The sequence below is a fragment of the Protopterus annectens genome, chromosome 9.part0 (assembly GCF_019279795.1).
Source record: "Protopterus annectens isolate FY-2018-M chromosome 9.part0, PAN1.0, whole genome shotgun sequence".
NCBI classification, from domain to species: domain Eukaryota; kingdom Metazoa; phylum Chordata; order Ceratodontiformes; family Protopteridae; genus Protopterus; species Protopterus annectens.
Window position 1 is genome coordinate 324499122 of NC_056743.1, and position 17700 is coordinate 324516821.

General features: G+C 44.8%; 1 protein-coding gene across 1 annotated transcript in view; it reads left to right on the top strand.

The window, feature by feature from the left end:
• The window catches only part of ATP2A3 (ATPase sarcoplasmic/endoplasmic reticulum Ca2+ transporting 3), a 1260930-nt gene that overhangs the window by 738383 nt on the left and 504847 nt on the right, over window positions 1–17700 (top strand). Inside the window, exons 10-11 of the mRNA XM_044082905.1 lie at window positions 4555–4657; window positions 6471–6602. Coding sequence (XP_043938840.1) covers window positions 4555–4657; window positions 6471–6602 — 235 coding nt within the window. The remainder of the gene's footprint in view (window positions 1–4554; window positions 4658–6470; window positions 6603–17700) is intronic.

Genomic DNA, 17700 nt, shown 5'->3' on the forward strand with positions numbered 1-17700 from the left:
ATCCCCAGTACCTGCCCCCTTCCCCTTATATCTACAGAACAGGTCATCACTGCTCTCTTAAAGGCAAAAAATATAGCCTCCATGAGACCCTATAACATACTAGGTTGCATCCTACATGAACTCCAGCAGGAACTTGCTGCACCATTAGGTGTCCTATTCAACCAAAGCCTGAGTACCGGCTTAGTCCCAGCTAAATGGAGGACAGCTACCATCACCCCTTTACACAAAGGTGGAGCGTCCACTGATTCAGGAAATTGTAGACCTATCAGCGTAACTAGCCTGATCTGCAAGGTCATGGAACGGATCATCATGGACATCACTAACAAGGACATTGGCAACCTCCAAATGCTTGATCCCACACAGTTTGGCTTTGTCAAGGGGATGTCATGTTTGCTAAATTTGGTAGACGTCTTTGAGACAAGTCACCAAAGCCATGGATGAGGGGAAGATGGTGCGCACCCCCTACCTTGACCTAGCCAAAGCCTTTGACACTGTTCTGCACTCCGGCATAATAGATAAACTCTTTCAACTAGGCATCAATCCGTGTGTTACCAGGTGGGTAGCAAACTTGGCTCACTGATAGAACCCACCTGGTAAAAAAAGAGGAATCCACCTCAAGCAGTAGACCCATAACAAACGGTGTACCCCAGGGTTCAGTCTTGGGCCCTCTGTTATTTGGGGTACACTTTTCTGAGGTGCAGGCCAAAACCAGTGGGCTATGGCTGATGAGTGCAAGCTGGCTGCTGTCATCAATTCCGCTAGTGATGTGGACAATCCTCCAAGAGGGTCTCACTCAGACAAATGACTGGTGCCAAAAACATGGCCTCAAGCTGAATACCAAAAAATACATAATCATCCCCTTTGGGGAGAGTGACATCCCCACAAATTATCACATTAATAATGCCCTAAACACGCAATCAGCAGTGAGTGATTTCGGCACCCAAGTTGATGGCAACCTGACTTTTGACCACCATGTTGCTTCTGTTGTACTGAAAGCCATCTACATGGCCCACCTTATAAGTAAGGGCATCTCATCCCAGGACATGGAGGTCCTAGCATCCCTGTAGCCTTCCTTTATAAGGCCAATTATTGAGTACAATGCCCCTTTTGGCATATATCTCGCAAAGCACATGCAGCAGCTGGAGAGACCACAGAGGTTCCTCACCAGGGGAATCTTGGGCCTCAAACTTCTACCATACACAGACTAAAAACCCTATCCCTCTACTCAGTTTCATACAGACTCCTCAGAGGTGACCTCTGTCTGGCATACAATGCAATCACAGACCCCACCTTGATGGGACTCCTGCATATCCGCAAGTCAAGCTCCACTCGAGTAACTCACACGCGTGGCCTCAGTCTGATCTGAGACATCAACAGGACTTGGTGGTGGGACAGATTTGTGTCCCAGAGACTCCCCCATCTATGGGATAGACTCCCTGTCCACGTCAAGCAGAGTACCTCTTTACCCCTTTTTAAGCGCAGCCTGGATAACTGGATGGGTAACAGAAAATATACCCCTGGGATTCCACCCATGTCCCTGCTGGATAGGGGCATTGGGTGCGGACTTGTCTAAACATGGGCTAAACTCTTGGCTAGGTTTATAGGGGCTTCAGAGTCAGTAGCCCAGTAATTTCCTATGATCCTATGATATGCCAGTCACAGACTGCCATGCAGTTTACCTGCACATTCTCCCAATTGCAAAATTCAGTTGGACTGATAGGGTTAGTCATGTTTTTGTGCTGCTTTAGCGAATCAGAGTCTCTTCTTATTCATTTTGGACATCACTGCTACTATTTGGTGGGGTCTGTCTTACTGCAGAGCTGCCTAAGACAGAATGTTACACTATTCAGAGGCATTAGTACACCAGAAACTTTCCAGAGTACCACATAAATCATGTTATAACATTTACTTTGTATTGTTGATGTTGGTAGTCTGCATTAATTTTATAATGCTACAACTTCCCAGGTTTTATTGCCCATGGCGTTTCCAGCCATTCCTTGCAAAGCTGCTTCCCTCCTCTTCAGTCAGAATCTCACACACTCATCCAACTTTATTGATGCCCCTACAGACATACACATGTACAGGTACACACACACACTGCAACATCTGTCACTACTTTTTTACCCATTCATTTTCTCCCCATTCATTTTCTCTCTCTCTCACACACGTACACACACGGACAGACACTCAACTTCATTCTTGCCCCTACAGACATACACATCCAGGCACCCACACCCCCACACACTGCAAAATCTGTCCCAACTTCATTTTGAGGCCATTCTGTTTCGCTCCTCCTCTGTCACACACGCACTTACACTCTGAAACGTGAACCCACTGTTTAATCCTTGTCGCTCGCCTTGTAAAGGGAACTCCTCAGTCTCTGCTCGCTGTCCTCCATTCCATTGCTTATTCGACTCAGACCTAGTCCGTTTACCAGGAGACGTGATGTGAAAACGCATGTGACTGCTGAAACTCACCAGTCTTATTTTGCTGAGATAGATGCCTGGTGTCAGCGCCATGGCCTCAAGCTCAATGCCAAAAAGTGCAGTGTCATCCCCTTTGGTAAAAACTCTGTACCCATGAACTACCACATAAGCAGCAATCTACTTAACACCAAATGTGTGATGAGACCTTGGGACCCGGGTGGACAGTAGTCTCTCCTTTGATAGTCACATCCCCACAGTAGTCAGGAAGTCCTTCTATGTGGCACACATCATAAAAGTTCTCATCCAGGAAAAAAGAGTTCATTGTTCCCCTCTACTCGACACTCATTAGACCCATTAATAGAGTAAAACACCCCTTTTGGAATGTACCTCACAAGACATCTGCAGCAGCTGGAAAGGCCACAGAAGTACCTCGCAAAGAGGATTACTGGCCTCAAACAAATGCCCTACACTGACTGCCTCAAAAAACTCAAGCTTTACTCCGTAGCATATCACCTACTCCGAGGTGATCTCTGCCTAACATATAAAGCTATGTCAAACCCAGAGCTGTTGGACATGCTACACCTAAAGAAATCCCAATCCCTCCAAGCTACATGCTCTAGGGACCTAAACCTTGTCACCACAATAAACAGGACATGCTGGAGGGATAGATTCCTGTCCCAGAGACTTCCCATACTCTTGAACAGGCTACCCATCTATGTCAAGCAAAATTCTTCATTAGCACTCTTCAAGAAAAATCTTGATGAGTGGATGGGAAATAGGAAAAACACCTCAGGGATCACTTCTGTGTCTCTGCTTGACAGTGGCACAAGAAAATAACTTTCTTGGGTGGCGTAAGCCAGGGAACCTTGTTGGCTAGGCTTACATAGGCCCTTGGGCTGATAGCCTAGTACCTACCTATGAACCTATGAAAAGCAGGAACAGATTTACTCTACAGGGTGCACAAACAGACAAAATACTGCCACAAAACTTCGTAGTAATCCAGGTAAGATTCCTCTCGTTAAGAATGAACAGACCACCAAGAATGATCTACACACACTGTTGCTAGTCTGTGATTAGGATTTGGGAACATCACCTGTCCAGTCCAATGTAGGTATGCAACATCCAGCAACAAGGTAAGTAAGAAAGGGGAAAACAATTGACTGTAGCTATATTTAGTGGGAATTAAGCAGCCTGAAAAAATCAGCTGCAGCCAATAATAATGGTCTGGTCGTGTCATCCCCTGTCACCCTCCCACATACTTTTAACGTCATAAAACCATTTGGAGACGTTACTCCTTTGAAGTGCACAACTTCCTTCCAGCCCTGCTTAAGTGATAGGTGATTTTATGGTCCTTGTTCATTTTTTACCATTCTTTCACCCAGGTCATTTGGTAGGTAGTCAGGGTAAATTGCCTATGCCACAGAACCAGTTCAGAACTTGTTTACCTAGATTTGCTTCATACTGCTTTTTGCTGTAGTAGTGCAAGCACCTCTGAAACCTGCACATAGTAGGAATCTGAAGCATAGAGCATGTGCTAACCATGTGGTATGACACAAAAATTACTTTGCATTCTCTTTTGGCAAGATGACAGTTTGATTTTAAATGTTCTGAACACACACAATCCACCATCTATGCAGCACGTGTAAAATACGAATGCTGTACTCCAAACACACCATAATTTTATGTATTGATTGGGGGGTGGGGCTTTGGCCCCTGCACCTTCGCGTGATGATCATACTCTTATTACACCCCTGAACAATTCTGTAAGATCACCACTGCTATGGAAGAAATGTGTAGAGACTTGAAATGCTATTTATGTAAAGCACAATTTTGCAGTATCACAATTTTAAACACTTATTGCTGCCTGCCTAGGTGCCTACAGTTTATTTGACTTACCAGTTGTCACTCTGCTATATGCTTACTGAGGTGGCATATGTAGGCTAGGAAATTGAACTTCAGAAGTCTTGATGTGTAAAGGGTTTACAGTTTCCACATTGTGGCTTAAAAGAACTCTTTTATGAAGATCTGTTACAGTAAAGACTGTTTTTATATGACAGACTGTCACACTTTTCTTGAAAACTGTCATTGATTTAAATGGTCTGTTAAAGAAAATGCTTTGTATTTGTAGGTTAAAGGATGGCAAAAAAATTAACTGTGGAGACTATGATGGCCTTATTGAAGTAGCAACTATCTGTGCTTTCTGTAATGATTCTTCTCTGGATTATAATGAGGTAAGTATAAGGAGAAATGCATTGTTCATTTAGCCATCGCTACCTGGGCTATTACAAGTCGCTAGTAAACGAACTGCAGAAAAAAGAAAAGCTAAAATATCTTCGTAGGATGGCATAGTGGTATAGCATTTGTCTGTTACCTCAATGTACTTGGTTTTGTCGAGTTTGCTTCTCATGTTGTGGTCGCAGTTTTCTTTATATAACCCAGAGACATGCTGGTGGGTGAATTGGAGATGCTAAAAATTGTCCAGGGGGGTGCATTTATGTCCTTATGGTGCTACCCCATCCTGGATTACCTTTTGCCTTACTCTTGCCAGTGTAGGCTCCATCTCCTTGAAACTCAACATTAGACATAAAAAGGATATGTAAAATGAGTTTTCATGCTGGGGGGGGTGGGTACTCTGCCCCTTCACCATATCCCAGCCTTGGCTTATTTGAAAGCACATGCCATGCTTCATTTATATATCTGATGTACATATATTGTGGGGAATGGTCACAGTAACTGCGTGCGTTTGTGTGTGATGTTTCTAATTCATCAAAATGACGCAGCCATAGTTAAAGCACAGACCACTACCTAAACTAAACTGATACCTGTACTAAACTAGAAGCCGGATGGTCTTAAACTGTTTGGCTAGTGAATATTTTCAAATAAATTGAAATCATCAAAACACATTTTTTATGGGGAGAAAGTGCCTTATTGTCTTCACCATTTACATTCTGACTCAGGGTTGCATTATTGTGGGCATAGGGAAGTTTATCAGTGCAGTATACTTTAGTTTTCTTTCCTTATGGTAGTGTCATCTCATAATTTAAGAAAAGGGGTGTGGGCTGCAAGATGGCTTGCTTTTATTTAATGCACCTTTTGGCAGCTTTGATTTTTGGTATTAATGTACCTTTATTATGTTCAGTACTTTACATGTTTTTTTATTTGCTCTGATCAGCTGAAGTTGATCTGTGTTATTCATATATGGACCACTGGTATTACTATTGGGATTCACTGATTAAAAAAAATGCTGTTTGCAAAGTCTAAGAACAGGGAAATGTTTCAATTAATTGACTTACCTGGGTATTTGAAAAGTAGGAATATTTTAAATAAAACTGATTGTAATAAAATTAAACAAGTTGCTTGTATTAATGTTTTTTGCACCTGTTATTAGGTTGCCAGAGAGGTTTGTGTCTCTCCCACTCCCATCCTCCCAACAATCTTCAGGAGTTGGACTGAGTTCACTCTGCATAGTGATACTCTGTAGTGGATCTTGTGAGACAAGGAGTTGCTTTAGATGTATATCCCATTCCCACTCACATGGCTCACTAAATGCACGAGTCAACAAATTCTTAATTTAATGTAGCCTGATTGCAGGTGTCAGCAGTGAGTTTTTTCCTCACTTGTTGATGTGCCACATTATATTAAGCAGTTGTCACCAGTGTGAGATTTTGTCAGCAATGTGAGATTTTGACCTGAAGTCTGGGGACCTCCTCTTATTACACAGTGTTCTTTTTATAGTTTCAAGGTTATCTTATTGTTGGCATTTAAGTTTATGTACATTAACTATGTCTCCACAGTTTTTTTTCATCATTTCTGTGACTTAATTACAACTTGTTCTGGTTGTGGTAATGTTTCTCCTTTTTTCTGCAAGTGGGATTTCTAATGTTTTTCTCAGAGAAGATGTAATGATACTAGCATCTGGCAGTTCCAAACCTTTCCTTTAACTACTTGCGAGTAATCCACTGTCTTTATACTCTAGCATGGGGTTTATCCTGTCTAGTTTCTATTCTCCTGAATTGTTGATGCACATTTTATTTTCTCTTACAGTCAAAGGGGATTTATGAGAAGGTTGGCGAAGCTACAGAAACTGCCCTGACTTGTCTGGTGGAGAAGATGAACGTGTTTAACACTAAAACTAGCACAATGACAAAGGTGGAGCGAGCCAGTGCATGTAACAATGTAAGTATTGTGATGCTTAACACAAATATTTGAATACAAACCTGACTTGTATAGAGCCATTAAGAAATCACAAGTGATCACACACTTTGTAGGTAACTACTAGGCATGCAGTCTAGGAGGCCATTGAGGAGCCCAGCCCAATTTCCCAGTTGCCCTAGATCACTTATCTAGTTGCATGGTAGGTGATTAGAAGCTGGGATAATTAAATCCTGGATTACAGCAAGCAGCCAGTAACCTTACTTTTGTGTGCTAACTTCCAGACTGTGAAGTCTTTATGAAGGTACATATGTGAAGAAGGGGTTGAACAAAACTTTTTGTTGGTAGCTAGTAGCTGTACTAGTTCAGCGGACCTGTTGAGCCATGGTAATGAGCAGGGGTATTAATGGTCATGATGATTCATTCTTGAGAAGTTCTTGAAGTTCTTCTCATAAATCCCCATTGATATAATTGCGTGTTTCGTTCAATTGTAGACCATTTGAATATTATGATGTTATTCTTTCCATTCATCACTGATGGATTTGGTTCTGATTCCTCGGAACTGTCGGCCTATTACCAAGCTCGCGCCAGCCAAAAAAACTCTCAAGCTAAGCTTCTACCTAGAATGCCCTTCTCTCTGTTACCTCAGATCTCATTTGCCACTTAGGCGTAAGGCTGCGTTTCAGCCGAGCTCTCAGCTAAGTGTAAACTTTTTTGATATTTTGTGTGAAAAACTCATTGAGGTTTCTTCCTTTATTGAGCATTAGTCTTTTGTTAAATTAGTTAGATCTCGTTCTTTTCTCTTCCTTCTTCTACCTGTTGGTAAACTTTCAAGTACCATTGTTGGTACGACCCTCTCTCCTTACCCTTGTAGTATTCCTCCAGTACCATAGTTGGTATTCCTCCTTTCCTTCCTAACCTTTCAATAGTAAGTTTCTGTTGTATGTATTTCTATAGTTATGTGTGGTTTTAAACTCTGTCTACAACAGACTCGTTCGATTTTGTTTTTGACGTGCTAGCCTGTTGTCTCTCTCTCAAGATGTCAGATAAGAAGGGTATTTCAGGGTTTAAGCATTGTACTTCGTGTAATGGCAAGTTACCTAATAGTGACTCTGACGTTGATTGTGTATATTGTTTGGGGGTGCCCCATCTTTCAGTGCAACCTCCCTGTGGCATTAGTCAAAGTTTAGTCAAATGCACTCTGAATGCAGTAATAAATTGATACTGAAAGGGGTTATCTTTTTCAGTGGCCATTTCTGTGATGGAGGTCGCAACCCCTCCTACTAAAGACAAAAAGATCCCACTTGGTTCCCTTCTCACCCTTGGGTGATCAAGGTAAGCCTGTGGAAAAGAAGTTCCAAAGTTGTCCTGTGAGCATAAATCGGCCTCTTCTGCACCATCCTTGTTGACTCCCAAGCACTTCAAAACTTACAATATCGGTGCCGGCTTTGGCTCCCGTTCTGTCTCTGATGATAGACCCCACCACACCTGCTACAACTTCAGCACTACTGACCACTCAGGTTCATTGTACGCCTTTGGTGCCTACCTCTGATATGACATTGGAACCCTCCGCTCTGGCTCAGAGTGCCCCTTTGGCACCGAGCATCGTTTCCACCAAGTTGGACTTGACCCCTTTGATCCCGGTCTCGAAACTAGAGACATCTGTGCTGACAGACCTTGCACCACGGACCCGATACTCTCCATTGGTAGACCCCGTTCCTGGGTCAGATGTATAGCCCGTTCATTGATCGACCTGACTCCCCATCTGGAGTATCCACTAGATCCACCAGGAGCCTGTCAGACCTGGATGTGGTGTGTCTTGTGGACCAGCTGTTGGTAGCCAGGGGGATACCCACACCTTCTAAGACCCATCTGCCTACAGGACTTGGGTTGGTTTTTCCACAGACTCCATCTTACTGTCCTCCTTCGACCATTTCGGCTCAGAAGCTTTCTGCTCAGATGTCCTTCTCGGAACTCACCACTTCGATGCCTATAGTGGACCTCACTCAGGATCCGGGTTTGCCCCTTTGGTCTTGGTCTTCAGTTCCCGCGGAACCGGTCCTTCCTCAATCTCAGGATTGGGGGGCGGACTCCTTGGCTCGGGGCATGGTCCCAGGTGTGCCTTCGGTTCAGTCCTCAGTGCCAGTTGTCTCGTCTGCACCAATTCTGGTTGAGGCTCCATCTGGGGTGGCGGGTTCGTTGGAGCAGAGTGTGACCCCGAGCCTGAGGTTGTCTGTCTTGGTTCCAGGCTCCCATCCCTCTTCAGACGCACCTGCCTTTTGCGTGATGGAGGGCTCTTGCTTCTGGAAGCACTCTATTGGCGTCAGAACCCCAGTTGTCACCCCCTGAGCTACAGCTGCTACAGACCACCTCCCCAGGGCACTGGGCAGAGAAGCCACAAGACACCCCTGTTCGGGGTACCTGCTCTTCCGAGTCCTCCTCAGAGGCCCCCACTGAGGAGCCCCTTCAGAAGAGATCATGCAAAAGGAAGCACATAGACTCACCCGAGGAGTCTCTAATGGAAGACACGGATTATGATGGTGAAGGGTCCCCACGGTCACCTCCTGATGTCTCCTTTGGAGACATCCATGAAATACTGAAATAGAGGTGACTGGAAGTGCTGAACCATTCGTCTGAGGAGTCCATGTTCCTGCAGGCTTTTTGTGCCTGGCTGTCTACCTCTTGGGTGACCCCGCCTGTCCAGCTCATTGTGTAGTGCCCTTTGAAGAACCCTGATTCCATTGAGGTGATCCTTCGGAGACTGCCTGATGAGAACCAGCATTGGTCCAGAGGATTACCAGTCGAAACTATGGTGGTGGCGACGGCCACGAAAAAGGACTTGGCAGAGGAGAGTCCTGCTGTGCACCCACCCAAGAGAAAGTCCCGGGCGGTGGACAGACTTGGGAAGTGAGTTTGTGTCAGTGACCGTTGGCATATGGTCTCTGAACTACTTGGCACATTTTACGAAGCTCCCGAGGGACTTGATCTCCAAACTGTCTGGAACACTTGCAGGACCGGTGTCTGACGAGGTAAGGGGCAAAGTTGCCTCCCAACTCACAACCCTGGAATCTATTTCCAACTCGTCCATGAGGTTGCTATCACGTGCAACCAAAGGAGCGGCTAGAGTGACTGGTTCAGGCATTGTCATGAGACGTCATACCTGGATGTGCATTTGTGACCTCGTGGATCCCTTCACGTCTTCCTTTCTGAATACTCCCATTGAAGCATTGTCCCTTTTTGGCTCCAAGGTGAAGGACACACTAGCCAGCTGCAGGCAAGATGGCAAGACTCTGTCTGCCATAGGGCTATGGTTTTCCAACCCTCCTCAACTTTCCTTTTCCAGGAATCAGAGGAGTGTGAAAATGTGACACAAAAAATCTCGGTCCTTTCCATGCCGCACGTGGTGGTGATAACCCCAGGGGCAGAGGGGGTAACAATTCCGGAAGATCCCCCTACAGGGGCAGAGGGGGTCCTCATAACTAGGGCTCTAGGGATTCTTTCTCTGGACAGCCTTACCAGCACTTCTTAAAAGCAGCCTGATTGCTTACCTCTGGAAGCAGTCAGGGGTAGTTTTTCTCTGCATCAAGCTGCCTGGCACTCTATTACCATCAATTGTTGGGTGCAGAGTATAATCACCAGAGGTTACACCATTCCCCTTTCTTGTCAACCAGCACTTCCAAAAAAGCTTCCCGATGTTTCACCCAGTCAAAGGGAAGACACAGCTTCAGAAATAAAAGAGCTGTCTCAAAAAAGAGTCATCCAACCAGTCCCACCAGAACAATGTGGATCCGGATTCTACTCGAGATTCTTTTTGGTGCCAAAAAAGACAGGGGACTGGAGACCCATTCTGGATCTCTGCAGCTTGGACAAGTCTGGCACCCAAACCAAATTCCAGATGGTTACAGTTCAGTCCATTCTCCCTTTTTTAAGGGAAGGCAATTGGATGTGCTTGATAGAGATCAGGGATGCATAGTACCACATCAAAATGGACAAACGCTCCAGGAGTCTGCTTCACTTCCAGCAGGGAGCCAGTCACTATCAGTTTCGTGCCCTGCCATTTGGCCTCTCTACAGCTCCCAGAGTGTTCACAAAGTGTATGGCAGTGGTCACAGCTCATTTGAGACTACAAGGATTCTGAATGTTTCCATATTTGGATGACTGGCTCCTCACCACCTCCTTCAAGCATCTGCTGGTATCAGCCCTGCTTTACACACTTTCTCTGGCAAAAACTCTGGGAGTAACAGTACACTGGGAGAAATCAAACGTTGCTCCTACCCAGCAAATAGAATTCATTGGAGCAGTGTTCAACACCCAGTCCTGTCTAAGTGTCACTCAAAACCCACACACTCCAACAACTGAGGCTCCGGGTGATACTCTGTCAAACAAAAGTTTCAGTGATGGAGGTTCTTAAGACCCTGGGTTCCATGGCAGCTTCAATCCCATTAGTGCCCCTTGTGAAGCTGCACATGCAAATTCTGCAATGACTACTACTTTTGCAGTGGTTCCCAAACTACACCCTCTCAGTTACCAGATTTATATAACCATCTCCTGCAAGCAGGACGTACTTTGGTGGATGAGGTGAGATGCAGAACTGGGAGTTGCCCTTTCCAGTCTCCTCAACCCAAGGCCATTGTGACCATGGGTGCTTCCCTGATCGGTTGGGGGGGCATTTCCAGGGAAAGACCGTCCAAGGTGCATGGTCCACCCTAGAGGCCAAACTTTATATCAACGTTCTAGAACTGAGAGTAGTGCTTTTAGCATTGCAGGCATTTCACTCTGTTCTCCCTTCTGGGATGGTTGCAATTCAGTCAGACAAAATGTCAGTGGTCTGGTATATCGACAAGCAAGGAGGAACCAAGTCCTACCCCCTGTGTCAAGAGCACATGAGAATCTGACAGTGGGCATTAGCTTCCAATCGCTTTCTGATAGCAATGCATATTCTGGGGAGTTCCAGTGTAATTGTGGACAAACTGAACAGATGCAGCCTCCTGCCTCATAAGTGGTCCCGCAATCCCGGGGTGGTGACAGAAATCTTGAGCTATTGGTGCCAGCCTTGCTGTGATCTTTTTGCATCCCCATCAAACAAGTGCAGCAGCTGTTTTGCCCTTTTCCACCTGAGGAATACACTGATCCACGATTGGCCCACTGGACTTCTTTATGCTTATTCCCCCATCCCGCTTATCCCACAGTTCTTAAATAAAGCTCTTCGGTTGAGATGCAAGGTGATCCTCATAGCCCTGTTCTGGCCTCTACAAGTTTGGTTCCCCTTCCTTTGGCCTCACCTAGTATACACGCCGTGGATTCTGGACCCTCTTCCAGATCTGATTTCTCACCCCCAAGGTGTGAGCCACCCGAATCTGTCCATTCTCAGGCTAATGGCTTGGTTTCTCCACTTGTTAGTTGCCAGGCAAGCTAACATCACCTCACCTGTTTGGGACATCATCTTGGCCTCTCATAAACCATCCACCAGAAGACTATATCAGGATAAATGGAAAAGATTCTCCATCTGGTCTAAGGCTAACATGCTAGACCCATATTCTGCTCCAGTGACTGCAGTGCTGCAATACCTGGCTAAGTTTTTTAATAATGGAGCCTGTGCCTCTACCGTATGAGTACACCTGCTGGCGATTTCTAATTTCTACAGTGGTCTAGATGGCACCCCTCTCATCTCTTTATATCTGTGCAAAGCCTTTCTCAAGGGAACCTCTCACATCAGGCCTCCTGTCAGACAGCCTGTGGAACCATGGAACCTCACTTTGGTCCTTCAGTCTTTGACTCAAACCCCCCTTTGAACCCGCAGCGAAGTGTGACCTAAAGTTCCTGTCTTGGAAATCTTTCTTCTTAGTGGCCATCACGTCAGCCAGGTGGGTCTTGGAGTTGCAGGCATTGTGTATCAAGAGGCCCTATCTGGTCTTCTATAAAGATAGTGTCACTCGAGACGAACCCATCCTTCCTCCCCAAAGTTGTTTCTGATTTTTCCATTGACCTACCAGTGTTCTTTCCAAAGTTTTCCAATAAAGGAGAGTGCTGTCTACTTTCCTTGGATGTACATAGGCAATTGAGATTCTACCTAGACAGGACCAAACCTATCCATAAGTCTGAACAGCTTTTCATTTCCTTTTCTGGGCCTAGAATCTGAAATTCTCTTTTCAAGGTTACAATATCAAAATGGCTAAAGGCCTGCATACATTTTATCTATTCCCTCACAAAAGAACCTATGCCAAAGGTTAAAGCTCACTCCACTAGATCTATGGCAACATCTGTAGCTTTCCATTCCAGGGCTTCCATGGATGACATTTGCGCAGCAGCCACTTGGACTAAACCTCATACATTTATCAATCATTACAGATTGGACTTGGTCTCCAGAGGGAGAACTGCCTTCGGCTCAATGGTACTCAGGAATGTTCTTCCATAAGGGACACCCATGGACCTCAAGGTAGCTTGGGATTCTGTCCCATCAGTGATGAATGAAAAGATGAACAACATCCGATAAAAAAGTTATGTCTTACCATAACATTCCATCTGTGTTCATATTCTTTTTCATCACATCCCACTCCTCTTCCCCCACCACAGGCTCCTGCTGGATGCTTTGGGTCCAAATGGTGCACTAGGGCATTTGCCCGGAATTGTTTTGGCTTTACTTTATCTTCAGCATACTCGATCTGAGGTAACAGGGAGAATGGCATTCTGGGTAGAAGCTTAGTTCGAGAGTTTTTTTTGGCTGGTGCGAGCTAGGTAGTAGGCCGACTTGGTTCTGAGGGCTTGGAACCAAAACCCATCAGTGATGAATGAAAGAAGATGAACAACACAGATATGGTAAGACATAACTTATTTTTCAAACCTGGAGATGTAAAGTTGAAAGCCAATACAGCATGCACTAAATGCAATGACTGTTCTTGTGCATGTCCCATGACTACAGGTCAGTGTCTGGCACTGTGTGCACATTCTGACTGAACAAACTAGTGATTCCCACCCCTGTAACAAATATAAGGCTCATGTCAGTACAGTGAGGGTAGGGTACAGACTTCACATCCATCTACAGCAAAAAATAGCTTTCTAACTTTTGATTTTGAGAAACACAAAAAGTAGAAATTTTCCTAGCTCTTTGGATTCATGTTGACTCTCAAACGGTCGTATGTACTGAAGCCATTAATTCAAATAAAGTCCACGGAAAACTACTTTCAGTGAACCTAAAAATGAAACTTATTTCTGTAGGCTGCCAAACTGATTGCACAGAGGAAAGGGCAAAGTCTGTCTCTCTGAAATTAATGTTCAGGTTGACTTTACTTAGATGTTCTTCGTGTTTCACTGTTGCAGTCATTACATTTGGGTCATCTGCTTGCAGGCAGCCCTCGGTCGGCTTGATTAACAAAGTCTTGGGTCCTGCATCGGTTGCTGTCCCTTTTTCCATGGCGTCAGGCCGTCAGGGGTATAAAACATGCAGCTGACGCCATTACATCAGTCTTTTTTGCTGTGCGGTGCCCGAAGCAGAAGCAGTGCGCAAGTGCTGGTCAGCAGACTCCTGAAATTTTCATTTTCGAGTTTCAGAACCGAAGTCTTCAACTAAAGCTAAGTACCCCATTGGGGAAACTTTCTTGCTCCTTACCGATGTCGGTAAAAGTTAATAATTGCGTTAATTGTGGAAAGCAAATACCTCATAAAGATTTTCATTCGTACTGTATTCCTTGCCGAGACCCTGACCACGACGTACCTTGCTGTCAGTTTTGTGCTTTATTTAATCAGTGCACTGTCTGTCGTAGGTATAGTTTCACCTCTAAATATTTTGGTTCTTGGATTAATTATCCAGAAATGTCATCCGTTAGCCATCTGACTACTGGGATTCTGAAAAAATGCAAAGATAAAGACAGGCCGTTGAGGTCCAAAACTGCCGACGATGCTTCTCCTAAGCCAGTCACCAGTTCGCCGGTACTCGGTGAGGTGCTTTCGCAGTCCCTGATACTCGCTACTTCTGATTCGCAGGCATCTACTGAGATCCATTCGGAGTCCGGTATGCTGCAAGATGCTTCAACTATGGAACCGGTGGATGTCTCTACCTTGGATGGGTCTGGACCTGCTATGCAGGCACTGGCTTCTGAGGGTGTATTCAGGCCTGCGGACTTGCATATTAAACCGACGCCTCCTTCTTTACTTAGGCCTAAATCTTGATCCATGCCTAAAAACACAACGTCCAGGCAACATGCTCAGGCCACTATGACTGACTAAAAAAACAAATAAGAATGGCTGAAGATGTAATAACTCTGCTCAGGGGTAGCAGCCCCCCCCCCCCTTCTAAGAGGCCTAGGACTGAAGTCGATTATGAACCTTCTGATCAGGATTCTGTTTTTTTCTGATTCTTCTGATGATCTGGATTTGCCCTTATCTACTTATGAAGATTTTGATGCAGAGGACTCCATTCCCTCTGCTTCCTCTCCTGAGGATTTTTTCTTTTGGGGAAACCTTACATACTCTAAGGGAGCATTTCCACTGGGAAAGCCAGGATTTTTCTCATTCAAAAAAGAGGCTTAGGGATTTCCTTCTCCTACCTCAACATAGGCCTTTAGCTATTCCTCCTGTACTAGACATTGTTGATGCTTTTTCGGAATCTAGTTTGACCCCTGATTCCCTGCCCCCTGCTCCCAGAAAACCTGACAGAATACTACAGGGTCATTGAGTCCAACAAGTTCCTTTTTAAAAATCCTATTGCAGATCCAGAGACTATTTCACATGGGCCCAAGGGCATTAAGGCTTCTACTGCTAAAAATCCTACCCCTTATGATAGAGACTCCGGGGCGCTGGATAGATGATGTAAGAAGGTTTACACTTCTGCAACCTTGGTCATTAGGGCTTTAAATTGCCAGTTTCATACGTTAAAGTATCAGCAACATGTTATTGGACTGCTTAAACAGAAAATGATATTGATTCCTGACTGTGTGAAAAATAAAGAATTACAGGATTTATAGCATTCTGCTGAATAAGTTGGAAACTCACTTTGCAATGTGGTTTTAATTCATTAGAGGCCTCTTGCTGGGCTGCTGTTAATGGGTCTGTGCTCAGAAGGCATGCTTGGCTTAAGGAGCAATCTTTGCCTGATCATGTTAAAGCTAAATTGTTGGATGCTCCTTTGAATCAGGACCACCTGTTTGGCAACGAGGCCGAGGAAGTTCTTAAAAAGATGGAAGATAAAGCTAAATCTATGCAAACTTAAATATTATTTACAAGTTCAGCCTCCTAGATTTAGTAGGCACTGGCCCTCTAAGAATTGGTCCTTTCCAGCCCCTTCCCGGTCTTCTCAAGCCAAACCCAGACACAGCAAAAACCCCAGGTTTCAGTCCCAGGGGAAACACAGAACTAAGCAGTGGGAGGGCTCCACTTCCAAATCTGGAAATAAGACTCCCCCCTATGGTAAACTGTCTCAGTGACTTCCTTTTAAAATTTCCAAGCACTTCTCAACTGACTGCCCCTTTGGGGGGAAAGAGTGCTCTTCATGCAAAGAATTGGGAACTTGTTACCCAGGACAAATGGTTTTTAAATGTAGTGTCACAGGGATAAAGATTTCACTTCCACAAGTTGCCAACACCAAATGGGTGGCCGGACCTACCCTCAAATCAGTGGGCAGAGGCCCAGATACAAGTACTTTCTCTCTTAAGCATGGGGGCTATTCAACTGGTACCAGAAGAGGAAAAGGGACAAGATTTCTACTCGAGACTTTTCCTGGTACCCAGAAAAGACCATTCATGGCATCCTATCCTGGACCTGTCTACTCTAAACACCTTTTTGGAGATTCCAAAATTTAAGATGCTGACTCTTCACCAATTACTTCCTATGCTAGACAAAAAAGCCTGGTTGGCAACACTAGATTTAAAAGAAGCATACCTGCACATCCCAATCAGGGAATATTGCAGAAGATACCTTTGCTTCAGAGCAGGCTACACGCACTATCAGTTATCTGCACTGCCCTTTGGCTCATCTACTGCGCCCAGGGTATTCACAAAGTGCCTAGCTCCAGTTATTGCATTGTGCAGGCAAAGAAATATTCAAATGTACCCATACCTGGACTATTGTCTAATTCAGGCAGAAAGCCAGGACATACTTTTGAATCTGGCCTTTGTACAAAGGGTTCTAACTTGTCTGGGGTACACCATAAATGAAAAGAATTCACACCTGGTACCCTGTCAACAGATTATATTCCTGGGAGCAAGCTTGAATACAGCTTCCCAGATGGCTTACCTCACACCAGAGAAACAAATTAATTTGACAACCTACTTCAAACAAGTGGCCACAAAAACCCTGCTGTCTGCAAGACAAATACTGCAAGCTTTGGGGTTCATGGCCTCCTTTATTGTAATTCCATATGCAAGACTGCATATGAGGAAACTACAGTGGTATCTGAAAAGCCTATGGTGTCAACATTCTCAAGACCTAGAAAAATGATTCCTATCATACCTTGCCTATGCCTAGAGTTCCTTTGGTGGGCAGAGGCCTGCCACCAAAACAAGGGACTACCTTTCACACCACCACCTGCCGCCCAAACCCTAACAGACGCATCAGATTATGCATGGGGGGGCTCACCTGGCAAGGAAGTGCATTCAGGTCAAATGGAACTAAAGACAAATGCACCTGCATATCAGTCATGCACCTGCATATCAATAAAAAAGAAATGTTAACTGTACAGAATGCTCTGACAGCTTTCAAGGACCACATTCTTCCAGGAAAACTAATGGTAAAGACAGACAACACCACTATTATGTGGTACATAAACAAGCAGGGGGGTACGCATTCTTACCCCTCTGCAAACTAGCCATGGCATTGTGGAACACAGCCTTATTTACCAAGTGCACCTATAAGCTCACTTCCTGCCAGGAAAATTAAATACACTGGCAGACGGACTAAGCAGAAACCTCATAGACCCACATGACTGGAAACTGGAACCAAGGATTTTTAACATGTTGACAAGCAAATGGTGGAGCCCAGATATAGACCTGTTTGCCTCTCCCCAGAACTACCAGTTGGACAAATTTTGCACAAGGACTCCTGACAAACAAGCCTGGAAAGTGGATCCTCTGTCCTTCAGCTGGAAAAACCTATCAGTCTATGCCTTACCCCCCTCTGCCTCTGCTCTCCA